Genomic DNA, 22,257 nt, shown 5'->3' with positions numbered 1-22,257 from the left:
GCTTGCGGCAATCCGCACACATGGTTGCTACCCCTCACTCACAAACATGGGTCTCATAGTCCATCCAACTCATCGGCATGTCCCCCTCTCGCTCAGGGAAGCCAAGTGAACTCTGAAGTCCGAATATCAATCCGCTGAAAAGAAATTTGGATCTCGGTTGACAGCTCGCCCAACACATCTCCGGCGCCCACACAACTGGCAACCAACAACGGCAAAGTTGGACCGTAGCCGCTTTCTCTCTGAAGCAGCCTAAACGCACACAAAAGACTCTACCCAACATGCTCTCTGCAGTAGATGTCCCCCAAAATCATACTGTTGTAAAACGGTCTGATCTTGTCGCAACTGATGCTAACTCGCCTCTACATCAGGTAGAACGTGTGTGCCCAATCAGATAGGCACAACTCTCAATCGGGAGTTCTCATCCTCCAGGCTCGCAACTCAACTCGCCCCATGAAGGTAACGAGGCTCTGAAACCACTTGTCACAGGCGTGCTCTTCTTCATTGCAGCGAAATCTGAAACTCACTAGCACGACATCTGAACGCCTCCCAGCGCTGCACCGCGTGCCCTTGCGCTCGCCTATCCAGAATGCCCGTACTCGCTAAGGCTCTTGGAACTCGTGCTTTTGCGTCTCGCACACAATCTCGGAACCTACCGACGCATTACTCAATGGCTAGGAGCATCCTCGCTCCACCTTGGCATTACAACACTACTCTTGCGCCCGCAACGCCTATCTCATACCCAACACTCACTCGGTACATCCTAGGCGCTCGCCCTCGTCATGGCCGCCTTCCATGCCTTGCCCGAGTAGGACAACATCATATGTCCGAGGCCCAATTCATATGCCGACATCTTGTCGTTCTCCCGCACGGCATACCCGACATGCCTTCTTGCCTTTCGGCTTTGGCTTCACAATATGCCCACAGTGCGATGTCGTCCCACGACCGCCTATCTTTAGCCAATGGACCCCCATGGACGGCTAGAACTCGATAGCGCATTCCATGAGTTGGATCACGAGGTCTTTGAATGCTTGCCTCGGTCACCAATTCGCACGATACAATTGTGGTGTTAAGCCTATAAACATAATCAGTGAGCACAACAAATATAATTGCCAGATAATGAATACTCACTTTATTCATAAATAGTGTTACAATGACACCAAAATTGTCGAAACAGATTACATAAAGGCCAATTGGCTTTTTTGGTCACCTATTCTAACACACTTGCCAGTACGTGTGCTACCTGCCTGGGCTAGGGCACTGCCTGTGTTAACACCCGTCGGTGCATGCACGCTGTGCAGCCTCGGCCGATAGTGTGCTACTATAGTGCTAAAAAAAATTTTTAATTCTGCATATTGAACTGAAAAAAATAAAAACCAAGTATTTACAGAAAAATCTAATTTTTCTTAAATACTAAAATAATCCAATTAATCACAAACTTAAACAAGTTTATTTCTACATATAATTATCAAAATACACAACAATAAAATATAATCATACGAGGCTATGCTTTGAAAGATAAAAGTAGAAGCAAATATTAAAGTCGATATTTACCTCTTAAATATCGAGCTTCCAACCGGTTAGTTATGTTGAATGTTTAGCCTAGATTTCAACATAGGAATCCTCCAAAGATGATCCACACCACACCAAAATTCGAGCTCTTGATTTCTTTTCCAGAAGGAATCAAGATCGAAAAACTCAGCCTAGGTGAGATGTAGGGGGCGGCCGATTTCATGGTGATGCAGGAGGAGTTTTTTTTTTCTGTGTATTGTATTGTCTAATGAATTATTACCCTAATAATAATACACAAAAATATATTTATATACCTTGAATGGATAAACAAGAATGTGTCTACATACATTCTAATATTTAGGCTCCTGAGCACACACGGGTATGGTACCGTCTCCCGACCTTAGTCTAGAGCATGGAATTTGGTGTCAATTCCCATTCTGGATTAGACATGTATGCTTAATACTTGAGATCGCATTACGTCAAGTTTCTCAACATAAGAACCTCCTTTTGCTATTCGATCAATGACCGTGGCCACAGATTCATTAAGCGTGAATGCATCTCCAAGTTCATAGGAGATACCTCTATCACATACTAATAGGGAATGAACCTCTTCTTGCAACTCACCATCCTCGCTACATACTCTAACTGCACAAGATAAGGTTTATGATAATCATGTTTGTAACACAATCACCTCTCGCGTAGATCCAAGATACAGTCATCATATACACATGACTGCAGTGATTTCTCAAGTCTGAGGACTATTCCCATACTATCAAAGTTGGGGACTCAAGTCATACCGACCAAGTCTCTAAGGCTTCCATATGACGATCCCCACGAGTCAGTTCAATCAGTTGACCACCTGATCAACTAACCCACTGAAATTATTTAGACGTCTAATGTCTGTCGCCGATAAAATGTGGCACTCATTCAATGAATGCAATATTCAGTGCAACTCTTTGTAGCACTCTCAATGCCCAGTCTTGAAGTTCTCGACTTGAAACGTTTCAGACCAACCCTCAGAAGTTGGTTTTCATAGCCCCAAAAATCATTTTTAGCTTTGAAATAATAAGGCTTGCTTTCTCCCTATTTTTGTACTCACCCCAACTTTTGACTGGGGTTTCAAATTTCAGTTGTAATAAGTGTAGTCAGGAATGTGGGGTTTCATTCATTTTGAACAAATGTAAGCTTTCAAGGAGATAAAGGTCTAGCCCTGTTGGACGGAGCTTACGATGGAAGAAGAACAAAGAGGAAAGCCCATTAGAATGATAATGGGTTACTATTTTGTAATAGTAAGGCCACGCCCTAGATTGACCATAGACTCACTGCAGGCTCAGTAGGTTACTTACGATTGGGCTAGTGATAATCCAATGAGGACGTGGTAGGCTTGTTTTTGCATGTGGTGTATGTTCTAATATTTGAAGTATGATGTCTTTTGACTGCATCTATTTATACTCAATGATTAAAAGTGATACGTGCAAAAATCTTATAATGATGAGGTCTCGATTACAACAAACTTAACTCTCACTTGGATGGTCCAAGTTAGATATTAGGCCCATAATGGATTAAAATTATGATTTGATTAAATCCAAGCCTTCCATCCACAACAATGTGGTGTGGATGCTACTTTCACCCATTCGTTGTCTCACGAGTCGTGGCACATTTGGAACGAAAGAAAGTTACACAATTGTGAACGAATGAAATATACTCTTGTTTCCCTATCTCACAAGTCATGAGGGGCGGCAGTTGAGATATTCGTTCGATTGATGGGTCAGTCCTAATGCTGAGTAGCGTGATTCGCTTGGAGTCCTCGGGATTACGTGAAGAAGAGAGGCAAAATAACTTGGGGATCTCACTGGTTGAGAATGGTATAGGTTACCTCGCATAAAGCCTTTTTCCATGTGAATTGTAAAAGCAGGGCATGTAGAATTGCATTTGTGGACTCCAAGCCCACTAGAAAATAATTTTCCAAAAACCCACTTGAGAGTGGTGAGCTTTTTGAAAAAATAGTGGGATGGGTTAATGACTGAATACCAAGTCTTAAACTTGATATTTAATATTAGAATAATCTACTAAATTTTTGTTTACATTTGATGTCGATGTCTAAGAATCCACTCACTGCAACTCTTGAGGCTAATAAATTTTAAAGGAACAAACTACAATGATTGACTGCGAAATCTTAGGATTGTCATAGATTTTGAGAACCGGACTTATGTTCTGGATAGGACTCTTCCTTGGACCTTGCAGGAAGGGTCCACATGTGTTGAATGTTTAACGTTCCAGAAGTGGTATGTGACAACTGAAAGGTTCGCAGCATTGTACTGGCATCAATGACCAATGACATCTAGAAACAGTATGATAGGCACGATAATGTCCAATCAATAATGGTCCGCATGAGCCAGGTTTATGCGGTTCTGGACCAGCATATTAGATATGCTGTGATAAAAGCATTTTTCGGTGCCAATATGATTGAAGGTTCTTCTGTAGAGGAGCATGAGGTTAAGATGCTATCCCTTGTGGAGAAGCTCAAGGACCTCAAGGTTGATCTTGATAAAGAAACGGTCATTAACGTGATCTTCCAGTCTCTTCCCCTCCTTTGACTCGTTTATCGTGAACTATAACATGAATGGGCTTGATAAAGACCTTAATGAGTTTATAAAAATGTTGGTATAATACAATGCAACAATTTAAAAGTCTGCGCTATCGGTATTGGTAGGGGAAGCTTCAACCTCAGAAGCGAAAGGCAAAGGGGCCGGACGCTGGGGGAGGAAGAAGGGTAAGACAGAATCAGCTACTGCAAGCCCTCCAAGTGCTCCTGTTGCCCTATGGGCATGGGTAAAAGGAAGAGGAAGGCGATCGGCAGTCATGGATTTCAAAAGATGTTTGCATTAATTGCCATCAAAAGTGGAAGAGGGAATTTTTTAAAGTCCTCTATAATCAAGGTATAATTTGTTATTGAGCCTTAACATGTTTACTACTATACTTCTTAGGTATTGGATACCAATTGTAAAGCTCATATCTGCAAATGGTTTGCAGGTGGTGAAAAGGAGTAGAAGGCTGAGACAAACAGTATTGAAACTTAGCAATGGCAGGCTGTTGCTATTGTGGTTAAAGGACTGGATAGTCCTTGCTATTAGTGATCATGTTATGATAAAGTTGATAGGATATATTTATGTAACCTAGCATCATCAAGTTATGTTTTTCCATTGTTGGACAATTTGGATTACATGATTTTGATCAATGATGGTTATTTCATTTGACAAAGAATGGTAATTCTTGTCTGCTAGGTTGGTTACGTAATTATTTCAACACATTCTCATAATTTGCTTATGAATGCTCAAAATAAATGGTAAAATGGATAATCAAGATAAACTCACAAACCTGGCATGTGAAGCTAGGTCACATTTCTCTAGTTAGGATAATAAAGATGGTGAATTCAACGATTCTAGAAATAGACAAGTTGAGTTTACAAGCTTGGAAGTCCTTCCTGAGCAAGATGAGGACCGAGAAGCACTTTGTAGGATAAAGTGTGTCTGCCAATGGTCTATTGGATTGGATCCAATTAGATATCTATAAGTCATTGAATACACAGAGCCAGAAAGGGATTGACAAGTCTAAGAACCTTTGGAAGGTTTCGGAAAATTAGATTTGAAGTGAAAAACCAAACTAGTTGCAAAATTAAATCCTTCGATTAGATTAAGATAGTGTGCATTTAGTGGGGGTTCTTGAAGTATCTGACGAGAATAGAATTCTCACTCAGTGGAGTTCTTCTTTGGAGTGCCACAACTGAATGGTGGCTCTAAGGGAGGGATCAAACTTTGTTGGACTTGGTTCTATTGTTCTTTCACTAAACTACCTTAGCCCATGTGGAATGGAAAGCTTGTTTCCACAATGTACTTTAGTGTATGGGATCATCCTGCATACATTAAGGGACTAGTGGGAGGCAAACTAGGTTTGTACAGGATCATTTGTTGTCCTAAGGGAAATTAGATTTCATTCGATAGTGAGGAGTAGCTCCTTAAGGAATCAAGTGGAGAGATACCTTAGTCAAATGTAGCAAATATCATCGTAATCAAATTCTTCCACTAACTCACTATATTCCATCCTCCTAAGGGATGACTAGAACACTTTAGTTACCTAATAGGTATAGGTTTCTGAGTCTGACCAGTTAATTAGATTATGATCTAAAGACATAAAGGAGAAGCGATGTAGGACATCGGGTTGGATGAATGACTTGGAGCCATGAGATTCGACATGGAGTACAAACTAGGTTTGAAACTTCCTGTATCTGGAATATTCGTTAGACAAGGTCATGTAAGGTATGACTCAAGTTGAGAATGAGTTAGAAGGTCATTGGGAGCTTAGTTGTGTTCCTACTGTTTTAGGTATGAACGTCTTACTCATTCGGAATGATGTGAAGATGTTGGGAAACACTAAAGCACAAAGATTATTCATGTAATTCTCCATGAAGGAATTAGATTACTTCCCTAATTATGGAGTTAAGCTGTCCAAGATTCAGTCTTCATGGACTGGTGAGGAGCTTAGAAAGATGTTTGACATCTCCTATGTCTTTTACCGTTGACAACATGGGTATATGGTTCGATGCACTAGGCCGAATATTGTGTGTGCTTTGAACATAACAATGAATATCGGGAGTGTATCAAGAAGGCACTACATGGCAGTCAAGATTACTCTTTAGTACCTAAATAAAGATTAAAGAAGTGTTTTTGATGCAAATCCATGGAGACTTGAAAGAAAGAGAAGTGGATCGGCGCGGAACGCGCAAGCAGAAGCGGTGATTAAAAAAATCATAAATTAAAACCGAATATAATTAGACCATGATTCCAATGGGTGTATCCTTGGATTTCATGGGCGTTCGATGTAGTTAATAAAATAAGCAATCATAACTGAATCGGGCTTATGGTGAAATTAATGAGAAGTGGAAGAAATGTAAATCAAGGACTACCTCTTCTTTGATTTACTTCGGACCTTCTTTTGTTGATTTGTTCTCGCGAGACTCGAATGTAGAAGCCCTCTAAAGACATGTCCACACCACTCTGCAAGGATCCCTTAATTCCCTTTGCTATAAGAGAATAGGGAGAAAAACACACCAAGTGTTTATGGGGGGGGGGGGGGCGAATTGGGGGTTTCAGGAAAGGAAATTTTTTTGTGTTGTGTTAAATTATTAGTTATTCCAAATAACTAATATATGTACCTTGTATGGATGTACTAGAATGTATGTAGGTTCATTCCATAATCCATAAGCCAATATATTCTCTATTCTAAATAAAGAATGACCAACATAGCACTTTCAAAAGTGATAATCGCTAGTCACTTATTTCCTTTCCAGAATTATCTAGTGTGTTTAACTATAGGTGCTTTGCCAATTTTATTAAAATAAAATACAAGGCCCAACTAATTTTAATTTAATCCAGTTTAATTAAAATTCACCTAATTAAGCCCATCATATATTTAATCAATTAAATACATGAGCCTAATAAGTATTTATTAATTAATAAGTCCAATTTATTAAATAATAAGGGCAAGCCTAATATAAATTAATTTTATTAATTTATCCATGGGCTCCGTCATCCAATGGATCTCTCTCATTTAAAGTAATCCAATTCTTATGGAATTAATTTCCAATTAATTCTTCATCCCTGCTTAGTGATTTGTGTGTAACTCTTTAGGTTCACCTTTCAGCTAGACTTGGGCTAATGTCAAACACTACTATTAATTAAATCTAATTTAATTAATAATTCTCGATCAACCCTTGATCAAGAAAGCCTGTCACCATGGGTGACCGTCTATCAACGGTCCATGGTACTAGAGACTAGGCGAATATTAATGTGAACTTTTAGGCTCTCGAGTCCATACGGGTATGGTGTTTTCGTCTACCCTCTCCAGCCTTAGTTTAGGGCATGAAATTGAGTGTCGGCTCCCATCCTGGACTAGGCGTCTATGCTTAATACTTGAGACCGTAGTCAAATTGCTCGACATAGAAACCCATTTCCCTATTTGACCAATGACTATGGCCACAAGTTCATAGAGCGTGAACGCATCTCCAAGTGTATAGGAGATACTTCTGTCATGTATTGACAGGGGACGGATCCTGTTCTTGAAACTCACCATCGTTGCTACATGCTTTAACTGTATTGGACAAGACTTATGATGACACACGATCACCTCTACACAAATTCAAGATGCAGTCATCATACTCACATGACTGCCGTGATTCCTCAAGTGTGAGGACTACTCCCATACTATTGGAGTCGGGGATTCTAGTTATACAGACCAAGCCTCCAAGACTTCCATATGACGATCCCCAGGAATTAGTTCAGTCAATTCGACACCTAGTCAATCGACCCACTAAGATCGCATAGACGTCCCCACGTTTGTCGCCAATGAAACACGACACTCATCAAATGAATGCAACTCTTAATGTAAGTCTCCATAGAACACTCGATGCCCATTCTTGAGGTTCTCGACTTAGAACATTTCAAACCCAAACCTTGATAGTTGATTTCATGACCTCCATCCAATGCGTAGTCCAACTGTTTCATAGTTGTCAAAGTGGTCTGTGGGATTTGTTGTGATGTTTAAAAAATATGCAAACATATATAATGAGCACAACAAAGAAAATGCCAGTAGCGAATACTCATTTTATTCACTAAATAATATTACATTGAATCGAGTTACTGTTAGAATGGGTTACAAGTATACCAATCTAATTGTCTTTCAAGTCACCTATTCTAACAAGTTGATTTTGGAAGGCTATGGCGATACTAGCTTCCAATTATATGTGAATACTGACTAGTCTCAATTTGAATGTACATTCAAACTTAATGGTGATGTGGTGGCTTGGAATGGTTTCAAGCGGGAGGCCACAAATTGAATAACCCACGTAACTAAGTTGCGCACTAGATGACAGTTAAAAACCAACTTTTGAGGGTTGGTCTAAAACATTTCAAGTCGAGGACCTCGAGACTGGGCATCAAGACTCCTATAGAGACTTGCACTAAGTATTGCATTCATTAGATGACTGTCGTGTTTCATTAGCGACAGACATGGGATGTTTATGCAATTTTAGTGGATTAGTTGACAAGGTTGTTAACTAATTGAACTGACTCGCGAAAATTGTCATATGGAAGCCTTGGAGGCTTAGTCGGTATGACTTGAATTTCTTACTCCGATAATATATGATTAGTACTCAGACTTGAGAAATCATGGCAGTCGCATGAATATGATGGCTATATCATGGATCTGGCTTGAGATGACTATGTCTTCGATGTGGTTGTTATAAGTCTTGTCCAGTGTAGTTGGAGTATGTAGTGAGGACGGTGGATTTCAAGATAGAATCTGTCCCCTATCAGTATATGATGGATATATTTTCTATATGCTCTGAGATGGTTTAGACTCTCTAATTCTATGGCCATACCGATTCGTCGAATAAGAAATGGTTTTCTTCGATCAATAGACTTAACGCATTTCAAGTATTCAGCATAGTAGTCTGGTCCAGGATGGGAACCGATGCCCAATTTCATGCCCTAGACTAAGGCCAGGAAATGGTCGACGGAAGGACCGTATTTGTATGGAACTCGAGAGCTTAAATGTTCACGCCAACATTCACCTAGCCTATAGTGTCATGGACCGTTTCTAGATGGCCACCCATTGTGACGGTCGTTTATGATTAATTGTTAATTAAAAATAATTAATTAAATAAAATTTAGTTAATTATTTATGTTAGACACAATGCCAAGTCTAACTGAGGGTAAACCTAAAGAGTCACACACAATCACTATGAAATTGGTGGAATTAATTCGTGAAGAAATAAATTAATTTAATTGGATTAAATTAATTCAAAGAGAATATATAAATGATTGCATCATTTATTTAATAATCCATTTGATGGATGGCTCAAGAATTAATTTAATTGGATTAATTAATTTTTGGGCTTAACACTTTTAAATTAATTGGATTAATTTATTAGGTTTGGCTTAATTAATTAATTAAATTAATTAATTCGTGTTTGGGCTTAGATTTATTTGAGTGAATTAGATGAATTTTTGGACTTAGCTGGACGAAAATTAATTTAATTAATTATTGTCCAATGAACTTTAGTTGAGTTTGATTTAATTTGATTATATCAAACCCGATGCATACTTGAAGTCCAAGCTCATTTGAAGGAGGTTGGAGCAAGTTAAGAAGGAGTTGAAACTCCTCACTATAATGAACAACATGGAGTGGTTATTTCATCATGGTTGAAGGTTATATGCACGTGTGTGTATAGGTTGCCTTGGAGGCAAACTTGATAGTTATTAAATTTTAAATTTAATTGTATGTAATATAAAGAATTATACACATATCCACCTTAACCTAAGACATAAATCACGAATATGGCTCTTTTTCTCTCTCAAATATATTCTCCTTTTTGTTCTACAGTGAATTTGATTCAAGTTAGAACATAAAACAATCCAAAAGCACTAAATAATAGTATTTGTTTGGAGTTGTTTTTCTTCCTGTTCTTTGTTCTATCTAGCAATAGAAAAAGAACTATATCTATTCCATAGTGTGGTATGGACAAATTAGAGGGGTTCTAATTTGGATCATAAAGTGAACGAAAGAGGAACGAAAAGGGAAACAACGCATGTTGCTGCTCATCTAGTTACATGTTGTATTTTTATACTTTTATTTCATCCTTTAGCCACATATATAGCTTGCTTATATGTTTGTTATTATGCTTTTGACAAACACTGGATGCCCGGAACTTTTAAAGGGAACACCCTTTGTACCATTTTATTATTTTTTATTTCACGCTTCCACCGCATTTTCGGGCCATACCAATTCCTTTAACTAGGAAATGGTCTCCCGATGATCTTGCAGGAAAGGTCCTCGCCTGAAGAACATGTGATGTTCAAAAAGTGGCATGAGGAAAACTCCAAGGTCCGCAGTATCATATTAGCTTTGACGACCAATGACATCCAAAAACAATATGATAGCTCGGCAGATGTTCCCTCCATAATGCTATGCATGAAAGAGGTTTATGCAATTCCTAATAGGCATACTAGATATGCCACTACAAAAGTATTTTTCGAGATCAAGATGACTGAGGGATCCTCTATGCAAAGTCATGGGGTCAAGATACTAGAAGCTTGAAGACATCAAAGTTGGACTTGATAATAACACGTACATCAATGTGATCCTCCAATCACTTCCTCCGTCCTATGACCTATTTATTATCAACTACAACATGAAGGGACTTGAGAAGTCTATTCATGAGTTAATTAATATGTTGGTCCAATAAGAGGCAATGACCCTCAAGTCTACGCCTGCAGTATTGATAGGAGGGGCTTCGACTTCCAAGGAGAAAGGCAAGAGGGTCGGATGCTGGAAGAGGAAGAAGGGAAAGGGAAAAACTGTCACAGCCACTGCTAGAGCTCCTAACGCCCCTGTTGCTCTGATGGGAAAGGGAAAAGAACAAGGAAAGAATGGCGGTTCACAACGTTCGAGGACAAATGATGTCTGCTTTCTTTGCCTTGAAAAGGGGCATTAGAAGACGGAGTGCCCACAACTCCCCTCCAACCTAGGTATGTTTGTGATTGAACTGAATATGATAACTAATTCTACTTCTTGGGTATTGGATACTAGCTGTGGAGCTTAGATCTGTAATGATTTGTAGGTGTTGGAAAGAAGCAAAAGGCTACTTAAGGACGAGATAGCCATAAGGTTTGGTAATGGCAAGGTCATTGCTGTGGAAGCCATGGGATCTCTCAACTTAGCTATTTGTGATCATATTCGGATAGAATTAAAGAACTTTTATTATGTACCGAGCATGATCAAAAATATTATTTTCATTCCTGTTTTAGACAATGATGGTTGTGTGTTTAAGATCGATAAAAATAGTTTTTATTTGATGATTGATAATAATCTTCATCTACTTGGTACATTAATAAATGATCTTTACATTCTCCAACAGTCAAATTGAATTATGACTGCCCAACAAAAATGAAAATTAGATAATCATGAAAAGTACAAATTTGGCTTGCGAGGTTAGGTCATATCTCTAATGAGAGGATGAGAAAAGTTGGTAGAGTCAAAAAGTCTAAAGGTAGATAACTTGGATAAACTACCAACTTGCTTTAATTTTGAATTTGTTTGACCGAGACCTCATCACAAAATTGTGTTGCATGCATAATATCAAATGCTAAAGCAATAAATCATCGCAACACAATTGAACACGCACCTATGGGATGATCACTAGCCCAACCTATGCGACCCACCGAGCCTGTAGTGAGTCTATGGTCAGTCTAAGGTGGCCCTATACTATTACAAAATATTTTACCCATCAACATATAGATGGGCCTTGTAATATATTCGTGGGCCACCTTCTTCGTGGGCTTCTCCTCTGTGGACCATCTTCTCCATAGACCTTTTTCTCTATGGACTTGCTTGAAATAGAAAACCTCACAAAAATTTTCTACACTACTCTCATTACAACTAAAATAGGAAACCCCGATCAGAAGTCAGGGGAGTACATAATGGGGAGGAGAGCAAGCCTTATTATTCCAAAGCATAAAACAAGATAGACAGGAGAAAATAAATCGCAAGAGGGTACACGGGCCCACCCAACAAAATTAAAAGGCATACATGCGGTCTAAGGCTCCATGATTATCCATCCACATTCAGCTAGCACATAATAACAATTAATCATGCTAGATAAGAAAATTAACATCCTAAGGAAAATAACGTGATATTCAATATCACGACATACAATTATATGCAGAAAACAACAAGCTTAAAATTTACAATTTAAAAGGATGAGAACGTTCTGTGCATTCAATTCACGAAAACAAACTAAATTAATTAAAGCAATTTAATTCTAAAAAAATTCAATTTTAGCCAAAATTAAATTAGCAAAAAATAATATCTTTCAGAAAATGTGCAGAAATTAAAAAATCCAATTTTTCGGAAGAAACAGCGAAAAACGGCCCAGTCGTCGGCTGTCAGTGACAACAACGGCCCAGTGCCCGCGGGCGCAGATCGCCTACAAGCACTCGCCCGCACAAGTAGTGGATGCTGTAGGAGAGCTCACACAGCGCGTGCTCTGGCCAGGCTGCATGCAAGCTCTTGCCCAATGCGCTGCTGCAGTACCAAATTATTTTCACGCATAGGGCCTGCGCAGTGTGCACGCATGCCCACGCGCGCGACATCCACTGCTTGAGCGAGGCCTTGTGTGCACTGTCTCCCATTGCGTGCGCACTAGTAGTGCACTGCTATAGTACCAAAAAAAATTTTCTACACATTAAACTTAAAGTAAAAGCAAGTATTTTACCAAAAAATCAAATTTTCTTAAATACTTAAATCATCTAAAAATTGCAAAAATTAAACAAGTTAATTTTTCCATACAATTATTCAAGAATAAGCAAAACGAATAACATGCTTCAAAACCAATAAAATCATGTTTCATGCTTATTCACATAAAATCGTAGCCCTACATCAAACCAGGCTTTGATACCATTTGAACACAATAAAAAAATTATACCGTAGCCCTACATCGGCCCAGGAGTGCGCAAGCGGAAGCGGTAAATAAAAATTCATAAGTTAAAAACCAAACATAATAAAATCACAATTCCAAGGGCACCAGCGTTCGATATAGTTAATTATAACAACAATAACTAAAACAGGGGTTTATGGTAAAATTAAAACTAGGAGTGCAAGAAACATAAATCATGGATTACCTTTTTCTTGATTCAGTTCGAACCTCCTTTGATTCGTTCACACGAGACTTCAACGTAGAAGTCCTCTAAAGACACGTTCACACCATAGCGGAATATTGAATCCCTTGATTCCCTTTGCTAGAAGAGAATAAGGGAGAAAAGAATAGACCAAGTGTGCTTAGAGAGGGGCGGCCGATTTTGAGGTGTCTAGGGTAGTAAAATAATTTTGTGTTGTGTTATGTTATCAGTTATTCCAAATAACTAATATATATACCTTGATGGATGTACTAGAATGTGTTTAGGTTCATTCTACAATCCATAAGGTAATATATTCTTTATTTCAAATAAAAAATGACTAACGTAGCATTTTTCAAAAGTGATAATTTCTAATCAATTATTTTTTTCCTAGATTTTTCCAACAAGTTTAATTAGGGTGCTTGGCCGATTTTATGGAGATAAAATGCAAGCCCAACTAATTTTAATTAAATTCAATTCAATTTAAATCCACCTAATTAAGTCAATCATATATTTAATCCAGTTAAATACATAAGCCCAATAAACCTTTATTAATTAATAAGTCCAAGTTACTAAGTAATAAGGGTAAGCCCAAAATAAATTAATCCTATTAATTTATCACCGAGCTCCTCCATCCAATGATCCCTCTGATTTGTAAGTAATTCAATTACTTACGAAATTAATTCTCAATTAATTCCTCGTTCCTTTTTGGTAATTTGTGTGTGACTCTTTAAGTTCACCTTTCAACTAGACTTGGTCTAGTGTCAAACACTATTATTAATTAACTCTAATTTAATTAATAATTCTTTATCAACCCTTGGTTAAGAAAGTCGGTCACCATGGGTGACCGTCTACAAATGGTCCATGGCACTAGAGACTAAGCAAATATCCATGTGAACTTTCAAGCTCTCGAATCCATACGGGTACGATCCTTCCATCTACCGTCCCCCGGTCTTAGTATAGGGCATGGAATTAGGTGTCAGTTTCAATTCTGAACTAGGCATCTATGCTTAATACTAAAGATTGCATTACGCCAAGTTTCTCGTGATAGGAACCTCTTTTTTCTATTCGATCAACGACCGTGGCCACAGTTTTATTGAGCGTTAATGCATTTTAAAGTGCATAGGAGATACCTCTGTCATATACTGACAGGGATGGGTCCTCTTCATGGAACTCACCATCCTCGCTACATACTCCGACTGCACTGGATAAGGCTTACGATGATCATGTTTGTGACATAGTCACCTCTTGTACAAACCCAAGATACAGTCATCGTATGCACGTGACTGTCGTGATTCCTCAAGTCTAAGGACTACTCCTCTACTATCGAAGCTGGGACTCAAGTCATATAGACCAAGCCTCTAAAGCTTCCATATAACGATCCCCGCGAGTCAGTTGACCACCTTGTCAACTAACACTGAATTTGCATAGACGTCCAACGTCTGTTGCCGATGAAACGGGACACTCATCCAATGAATGCAATACTCAGTATAAGTCTTAGTAGGACTCTCGATACCCAGCCCGAGGTCTTCGACTATAAATATTTTATACCAACCCTCAGAAGTTGGTTTCATAGCCACCATCCAATGTACAACCCAACTACATAGGTTATTAAGTGGTATGTGGGCATATGTTGTAACGTCAAAGCAGTGCTTTGACGTAATTTGGTAAGCACAACAAATACATGTGTATAGGACAAATACATACCATATTTTTTGGGACAACATTGCTTAAATAAGATTGCTTGAATGGTTCTCAAAATCACCAATCTAATTGGCTTTTGGTCACCTATTCCAACATTAAATTGGTCTCTGTTACCTAATCAACCAACTTAAGTGGTGATCAACATTAGTTGATGGTCCAAAATTTGAGTAATAATCTACAAGCTAATCAAATTTATATGCACAAAAATCAGAGTGTTGAGAGTGTGTGTGGTTAGTATTAGAAGTTTTACAACAAATGAAATAAAATGAAATGAACACATATAGATAATTTTTTTTGTAGTGACTTTTGTAATGGCCTTTGGAACGCCTAAGATAGCCGTTAGAAAATGTAGCCGTTATTTTGTAATGACTTTTGTAACAGCTGTTAAAAAAAATAATCGTCTCCAATGTGACTGCTTTTGCAACACCTTCTTTTGTATATTTTGCAACGTTTTTTGCCATTGTAATAGCTAATTATTTGACCAAATAGTCGTTATAGAAATAACTAGCCATTACAAAAATCATAGCAAATTAGTAATGACTATTATATTCATGTTTATAAATCTTATGTTTCATACGGCTATTCACGTTGTTAATTAGTGCGTCCTCCATTAACAATTTTCCACTTTGTCGGGAGAATTGGCCTAATAAATCATATGGATGCTGAGTGGGAAAAATGCAAGCAACTCCTTATAATATTACAAATAAGTAAATTATTCCTTTATCAAAAATATAGAAAAGTATTTTTTTTATATTTTTTTAAAATAAAATAGTTTATCTCGTTAAACAAGAAGGTAAATTGCTTTATTTTATAAAAATACAAAAAGTAAATTGAAAAAAAAATTATAAGAAGATAATTTACTCATTTACAATATTATAAGAAATATTTCATTAGATCCTTTCATTAATGGGTGAATAGCAATTTATCCCCCTGTGATATTGAAAATGAGCTTATTACCCCATATGAAAAAAATCAGCGTTTTACCCCCTTGTACTTTTTAAAATGAAGCAGTATACTGCTTCATTTTAAAAAACATAGGGAGATAAAATGTTGTATTTTAAAAAGGTGAATCGCTATTTATGTTTTCATAAGGGGGTAATTTGCTCATTTATAATATCACAAGGGATTGCTTGCATTTTTTCCTTTCATTAATGTTTTGGTAGTAGCATATATATGGCATGACATTCATTAAAGAGAAACATTTAACAAGTATAAAATACCATAAAAAAATCTTTCAATACGAGTGATATCCTCGGATTATCTTTCAGCAGAAAGGTCACTACTTTTGGTTTGGCAAAAGCATTTACCTCCACAACATGTAATCAGAAAACGGTACAACAATTCAATCAAAATGCGCCGAGAAATATGAATTGAGAAAAATGCTTTATCTCTTCCCACTGACGATCATCTTGGGCTCCAAATCTAGTATTGTTTGATCCTTGCATATGTTAGTAATCTCCTCTTCCGGCAGCATGACCGTGACGGTCCGTGCAAGCCCACCCTCTGCCGAAGGCATCACCATAATCAGCCCTTGTCCCTCTACTTTCCCCACATGATAGCTCACATGGATAGGCCTTTCCCCCTTTTTAAACGACGCAGCATACATAAGTGCCGTCCCATTCTCCGCAACAGCCATATGTTCCATGTTAATGCACGTCAGCCGAGGGCCGTATATGGTAAAGGGCCCTTCTCCTTCGTTGCTATGCTCATCCAACCAACGCATAACTGACCAAAACTCGTCAGCCCTGGCCTTTGCAACATGACTGTGGACATACTGAGATACTTGGCCTAATCCACAGCTCAGCAACTTGTCAGCATCCACATATAGTACCGAAAAATGCAGGGCGTTCCCGAAATAGCCAAAAGGCACCTCGGGATGCCCTGCACTTCTCGAGTCAACACATATAGAAAGAGAGCATTTGTGATTGTTGAAAGATGGTTCTTGCCACCGTGCAATGCGTGACCAGAAGATAGCCACCAAGACGTCAAAGGGAGTGGCATCCGGGCACTGGCTTTGGACTTGTAATAGGCAGTTCTCAATCACCGAACCGGAAAATTTCATCGTAACGGTGCCCATGTTTGCCGGAGTAATAGGACTGTGCAATGCAGTGAACGATGGGACGAAGTTGCCGTGAGAGGATGGGGGTGGGGGAAGATTGAAAATGGGAGAATGGGTGAGGGGCTGGCCAGAATGAACCTCTGTCCATGACTTGATAAGCATAGTGGCACTTGTCATATCTGCATGCATGTGAGTGCAGCTCAACCCAATGGCTAAGGCCCCGCATTCGAAATTGTTTATCTGCAACATGATTCTCCTATCAAAAATCAGGATGCTCAAAGAAACCCAACTGAAAAAAGACAACAATTGTTTTACTTGAGTAGCGCCTGATATGTATAAGAGCTACCCTATGATGTGAAAAATGAATAAAAGAATTTAAGTGAAAAATGACATAGTAAATTACCCCTTGTATTTTGGAAAATGAAGGAAATTACACCGCATCTAAACCATTGTTAGGGGAGTAATTTGCTTGATTCAAAATATTCATATTGTTGGGTTTTTTTTTTCTTTTTAATACCTGGGAGAAGAAAATTGATGAGAACAAAGGAAAAAAATTCAAACAGCCCCTTGTAAAATTATAAATGAGTAAATTATCTTACTATGAAAAAAAAATAATTTATCTCTCTATTTTCTTAAAATGCAGTAATTTACCTTTTTTATATTTTTTAAAAATAGAGTAAATTATTTAATTATAAAAAATATAAGAGAATAAACTATTATTTATTTTTATAAATAATTAATTTACTTATTTATAATATTATTAAGGATAAATCACATTCAACCCGAGAAAAAAATAAGAATGTGGAATGCGGATAGGAGAAGATGGGAGAGAAGCGAATAATAAGAAGAGAAGAGGGGAAGAGGGGGTTGGTGGAGTGGTTGAGAACATTAAACCCGTGCTATCATGTTTTCAATATTTCAGTCGGTAAACTAATGGCAAGTAATAAGCACGTGGCCTTTTCATTAGTTTCTTATCGGCAAGACTAATTTTGCACGGAAAAATTAAACTGTGGAACAAAAAATAATCGTAACGTTTGGTTTTGTTTTTAACTTGTTTTTTGAGTATTTTGTGGAAATAGAGAGAGAAAAATAAAAATAAATAAAAATAAGTTAGAGATAGTGTGTATGTTTGGATTTATTTTTGGAGATAATATAAAATAAGTTTGGTATATTTGATGTTGGGTAGTGAGGAGACAAAAGTACTGTTTATTGTCAAATCATATCTTTTTTATATATATTTATATATATATGTATAAAAATATATATAATTTATTTGTAAATGAAGAGAGAGAAATTTTAGTTTTGTCCTCTTACAAAATACCTAGAAACAAGACTAAAATTGGCAAAATATTGAATGCCAAACATTGCTTCGATTTTGGGCCACCTCGAAAATGGCCCAAAAACGAAGCCAAACATAATGACGATTTTTCAAAACCTTTGGGCTAACAATGCCTAACACCTTACAATTTGGGATGAAAAATTCAATTTCTCAGATCTTCAAATAAAATATTTTTAATTTTATAATCTCTTTAAAATAAAAAAAATTAATTTCACCCAATTTTTTAAAAATATTTGTTAATAATATTAACCTTCAATATACAAATATTCAGTTAATATTTTATCAGTATTTTACTTTCTTTCATATGATTAACGATTCGCTCCAAAGCAAAATTATCTATATATATGATTTTTAATTCTATTAGTTTGATGGTCTTTTTGGTAATTATTATATTATTAAAAAAAAATTATGTCAAACACTCTAATATCTTATAAACTTTGACATCTTATTAATCCAAATACTTTAAGGCCTTATTTGTAAAATATGTTGTCAACTTGACCATTCTAAATTATTTAGGAAAAATTATTTTTTTAGTCCGTTAAGTATGCCCAATATTGATTTTAGTCTGATAAATACTCATTTTCTTGAAGTCATTTAAACTTCAATATCTGATGAAATTTAGTCCGAAAAAGGGTTTCGTATAGAATTTTTCAATGAGATTTTGAAAACTAGCAGGAAATTGCCTACGTGGCACGTAATTTGTTAAACTTCCGACAACTTATACATGTGTAACGATATGTAGTCATTAATGTTGACTGTATATTATTTCAATAGCAAAATTCTAAAAATTATATAATTTTTTAAAATTTTATAATTTTAATTGAAAAATTAAATTATAATTTCAAAAATTAATATGATAAATTCATTTTTCAAATTAAATATCTATATAACTAAATATTAATTAATTCTAATAATTATATTTTATTATTTAATTTGAATAATTATTTAGTTTAAATATATTTTTAAATTTTACTTAATTTATCTTGTTTTAATTTTTCAATTATTTTTAAATAAATTAATTTAACTGGACACTGACATCCCGTTCCCCTCACATCATCGTCCCATCTGCGAACGGTGCTAGGAGAGTGGGGAGAAGGTTAAGCGACAGCCGGAGGGGGAATTATTTATAATCACTTAAGTTCATTAAATAGGGTGAATAGAAATTTATCCTCATGTGATATTAGAAATATACAAATTATGTTCCTATAAAATAAATAACAATTTACGTCCCTATATTTTAAAAAATAAAAAAAGATAAATTATTATATTTTTAAAAATATAAAAAAATAAATTATTATTTTATTTTTTATAAAAGAATTATTTGTCTATTTTCATATTTACCCTCATTAAATATAATCCACTCAAGGATCTAACCTATGACACTATTCACTCCACTATCTGACTAAAACATCACTTGTAGTATTATAATTAATTTTTTTTAAGGATATTAATATTAAATGATTATTATATTAATTTTAATTTTAATTTGTTATTGAGGTGGTCGTTTAACACCATATATAATTCACACTTCTTTAAATAAAAAAAGGAAAACTACGAGGCAGAAAATTACTAGGATTTAATTCAATTTATCCCGTATAATATTATAGATGAGTGAATTATCTTCTTATTAAAATAAATAATAATTTACATCATTATATTTTTAAAATAAAGTAATTTATCTCTTTATTTATATAAAATAAATTATTTTAATTTAAAAAATACGAAAAACAAATTACTTTATATTAAAAATTAAAAAAGTGAATTAGTATTTTATTTTTTACAAAAATAACTTATTTATATATGATATGGAATGTGATTGCTTGCATTTTCCCCATAGAAAAATACCCATAGTATTTAGATTTGTTTTCTAAGTGTTTTGTTGTGTTTTGTCGAGATATCGAGAAAGAAAAACAAAGATAAATAAGTGTGCGTTAGAGTTAGTATGTATGTTTCGATTTGTTTTTTGAGATAATTTAAAATAAGTATTATATATTTAATATTGTATTTTGGGAAACAAAAATTACTATTATTGTCAAATCGTGTCTTTTTTATATATATTTTGTATATGTATGTTATATATATATGTATTTATGCTAAAACAGTTAAAAACACTTAAATAAGATATTTTTGAATTATGACAAATACTGAATATATTTTGACTCGTCCTAAAAATACCTTGAAAATAAAAACAAACATAGTGATCAAATCTAATTGACAAGATCCTCAAATTAATTCGGAATAAAATAATATTATTTGACTTCCTATAGTTAAAAAAAAAAAAGGTTAAATACATTGTCGAGAATAACTCAAGTATTACCTGGATCCGAAATGGAGACCAATAGCTCGGGTCTTGGGGCATGTCCTCCCACAACGTCAGATCCCGCTCCTCAGACGCATCCGCAGATCTCAGCCATTCATCCATTGAGGTGTTCACCGTGGCTTGGAGTATCCGGACCCCAGCATCATTGCACCTGACTTGCCAACCACCTTCGGCCCCTCGGGTCAACCGACCCGTTACTATCGGGTACTCGTCCAACAATTTAGATAAAGAAACCCGAAGATTGTCTATGTCCAACGGGAACGGTCCATCCTTGAACGGGTTGGATTCATAGTAGAACACAATATGGATAGTATGGTGCCCCATCGCCCGATCCAACGGAGACAATATGTGAACCTTACCCGGCGCAACCGGGCTGCCGGACACCACGCTCAGTAGTGAGTGCACTTTCACTCTGCTAACTTTTCCTCCTTCCATTTTTGCACTAACAGTAACAGACATGCGTATGTGAAAATGTATCTGTGCAATATGTGGATATGTGCATGGATATATTTACCTAAGAGGAGTGTGGGTTGGGAGGAGTTGGTTGGTCTTTTATGGGCATGATTTATTATTTTGGGGTGCAGGTGATATAAATGCAGGCGGCCAGCGTTGACGTACAACTACCTGTTTCATAAAGGGAAAAATGTAATTTATCTCAGGGAAAAATATTATTTTAGTTCGCTAAGTGTGCTTAATTTTAATTTTAGTCCGATAGCTATGTCCATTTTTGTTTAGGTCCAGTAACTTACGAAATTGCTTACTTTTAATCATCTGACAGATTTTCAAACAATTTTGCCCTATACAACTTTGAAAGGCAGTTTTAGTCCATATGCACTCGTAGGGGTAAAATTGTCCGAAAATCTGGCAGATAACTAAAAGTAAGCAATTTCGTAAGTTACTGGACCTAAACAAAAATGGACATAGTTATCGGACTAAAATTAAAATTAGGCATATTTAGCGGACTAAAATAATACTTTTTGCTTTATCCCATGTAATTATTGTGAATAATAAAATAGCAAATTATTCTCTGTGTTTTTAAACAAATTATTCCCTTATCTAAACCATCGATGGGATAATTTGCTTTATTTTTCAAAATACATGGAATAATTTATTAATTCTTTTTTTTACAAGAGTTGATTAATTCATTTCTCTCGTCGTCGTCTGGTAAATTGCACTTAACCCGTTTAGCAAATTTAATTACCAGGCACATATAGCCACCATTTATGACCACATGTTGCACAGACACAGAAGATTTCAATTTGCCAGCTGCTGCACCGTCAAATTAATGATTCAGGCGCAGCTCATTGTGGAAAAAGGATTTGGACGCAGCTAATTAACTTCGGCGGCAAATAGGTAACTACCAAAAAAGACTGGGCGCAGCTAACTTCGGCAGCAAAGATTGGGCGAAGTTATAACTTCAAGATTTGGACGCGGCAAACTTCGGCAGCAAAGATTGGGCAGGGCTAACCTCCGTAAGGTAGAGTTAGCTAAATAAGGGCCAGCGAGTGCTCCACCAGTTGTTCCGGTCTTGGATGTTGGAAATTAAAGGCAATTTTGTCATACATGTAACATTGCCATGTAAAGAGTTGAGTAGGTA

The 22,257-nt window shown here is 36.4% G+C and overlaps 1 protein-coding gene across 1 annotated transcript; it reads right to left on the bottom strand.

Annotated features, from left to right (window-relative positions):
- Positions 1–16,130: 16,130 nt before the first annotated feature.
- On the bottom strand, positions 16,131–21,196 carry LOC105172273 (acetyl transferase 1). The gene is made up of 2 exons (XM_011093650.3): positions 20,658–21,196; positions 16,131–17,241 (listed from the first exon to the last, which is right to left on the bottom strand). The coding sequence occupies exons 1-2, from the start codon at positions 21,117–21,119 to the stop codon at positions 16,327–16,329; spliced, it is 1,377 nt and encodes a 458-aa protein (XP_011091952.1). The 5' UTR covers positions 21,120–21,196; the 3' UTR covers positions 16,131–16,326.
- Between the last annotated feature and the right edge of the window lie 1,061 nt (positions 21,197–22,257).

This window comes from Sesamum indicum, linkage group LG10 (genome assembly GCF_026168435.1).
Source record: "Sesamum indicum cultivar Baizhima isolate 11 linkage group LG10, ASM2616843v1, whole genome shotgun sequence".
Classification (NCBI taxonomy): Eukaryota; Viridiplantae; Streptophyta; class Magnoliopsida; order Lamiales; family Pedaliaceae; genus Sesamum; species Sesamum indicum.
This window is presented reverse-complemented; position numbering and strand designations above follow the sequence as displayed.

What these genes read in the sequence shown, in the direction of transcription:
- LOC105172273 (XM_011093650.3), bottom strand. Translation starts at nt 21,119, where the DNA reads ATGTCTGTTACTGTTAGTGCAAAAATGGAAGGAGGAAAAGTTAGCAGA. An exon ending in GGTCTCCATTTCGGATCCAG is followed by an intron (nt 17,242 to 20,657) that starts GTAATACTTGAG and finishes ATCATGTTGCAG; the next exon opens with ATAAACAATTTCGAATGCGG.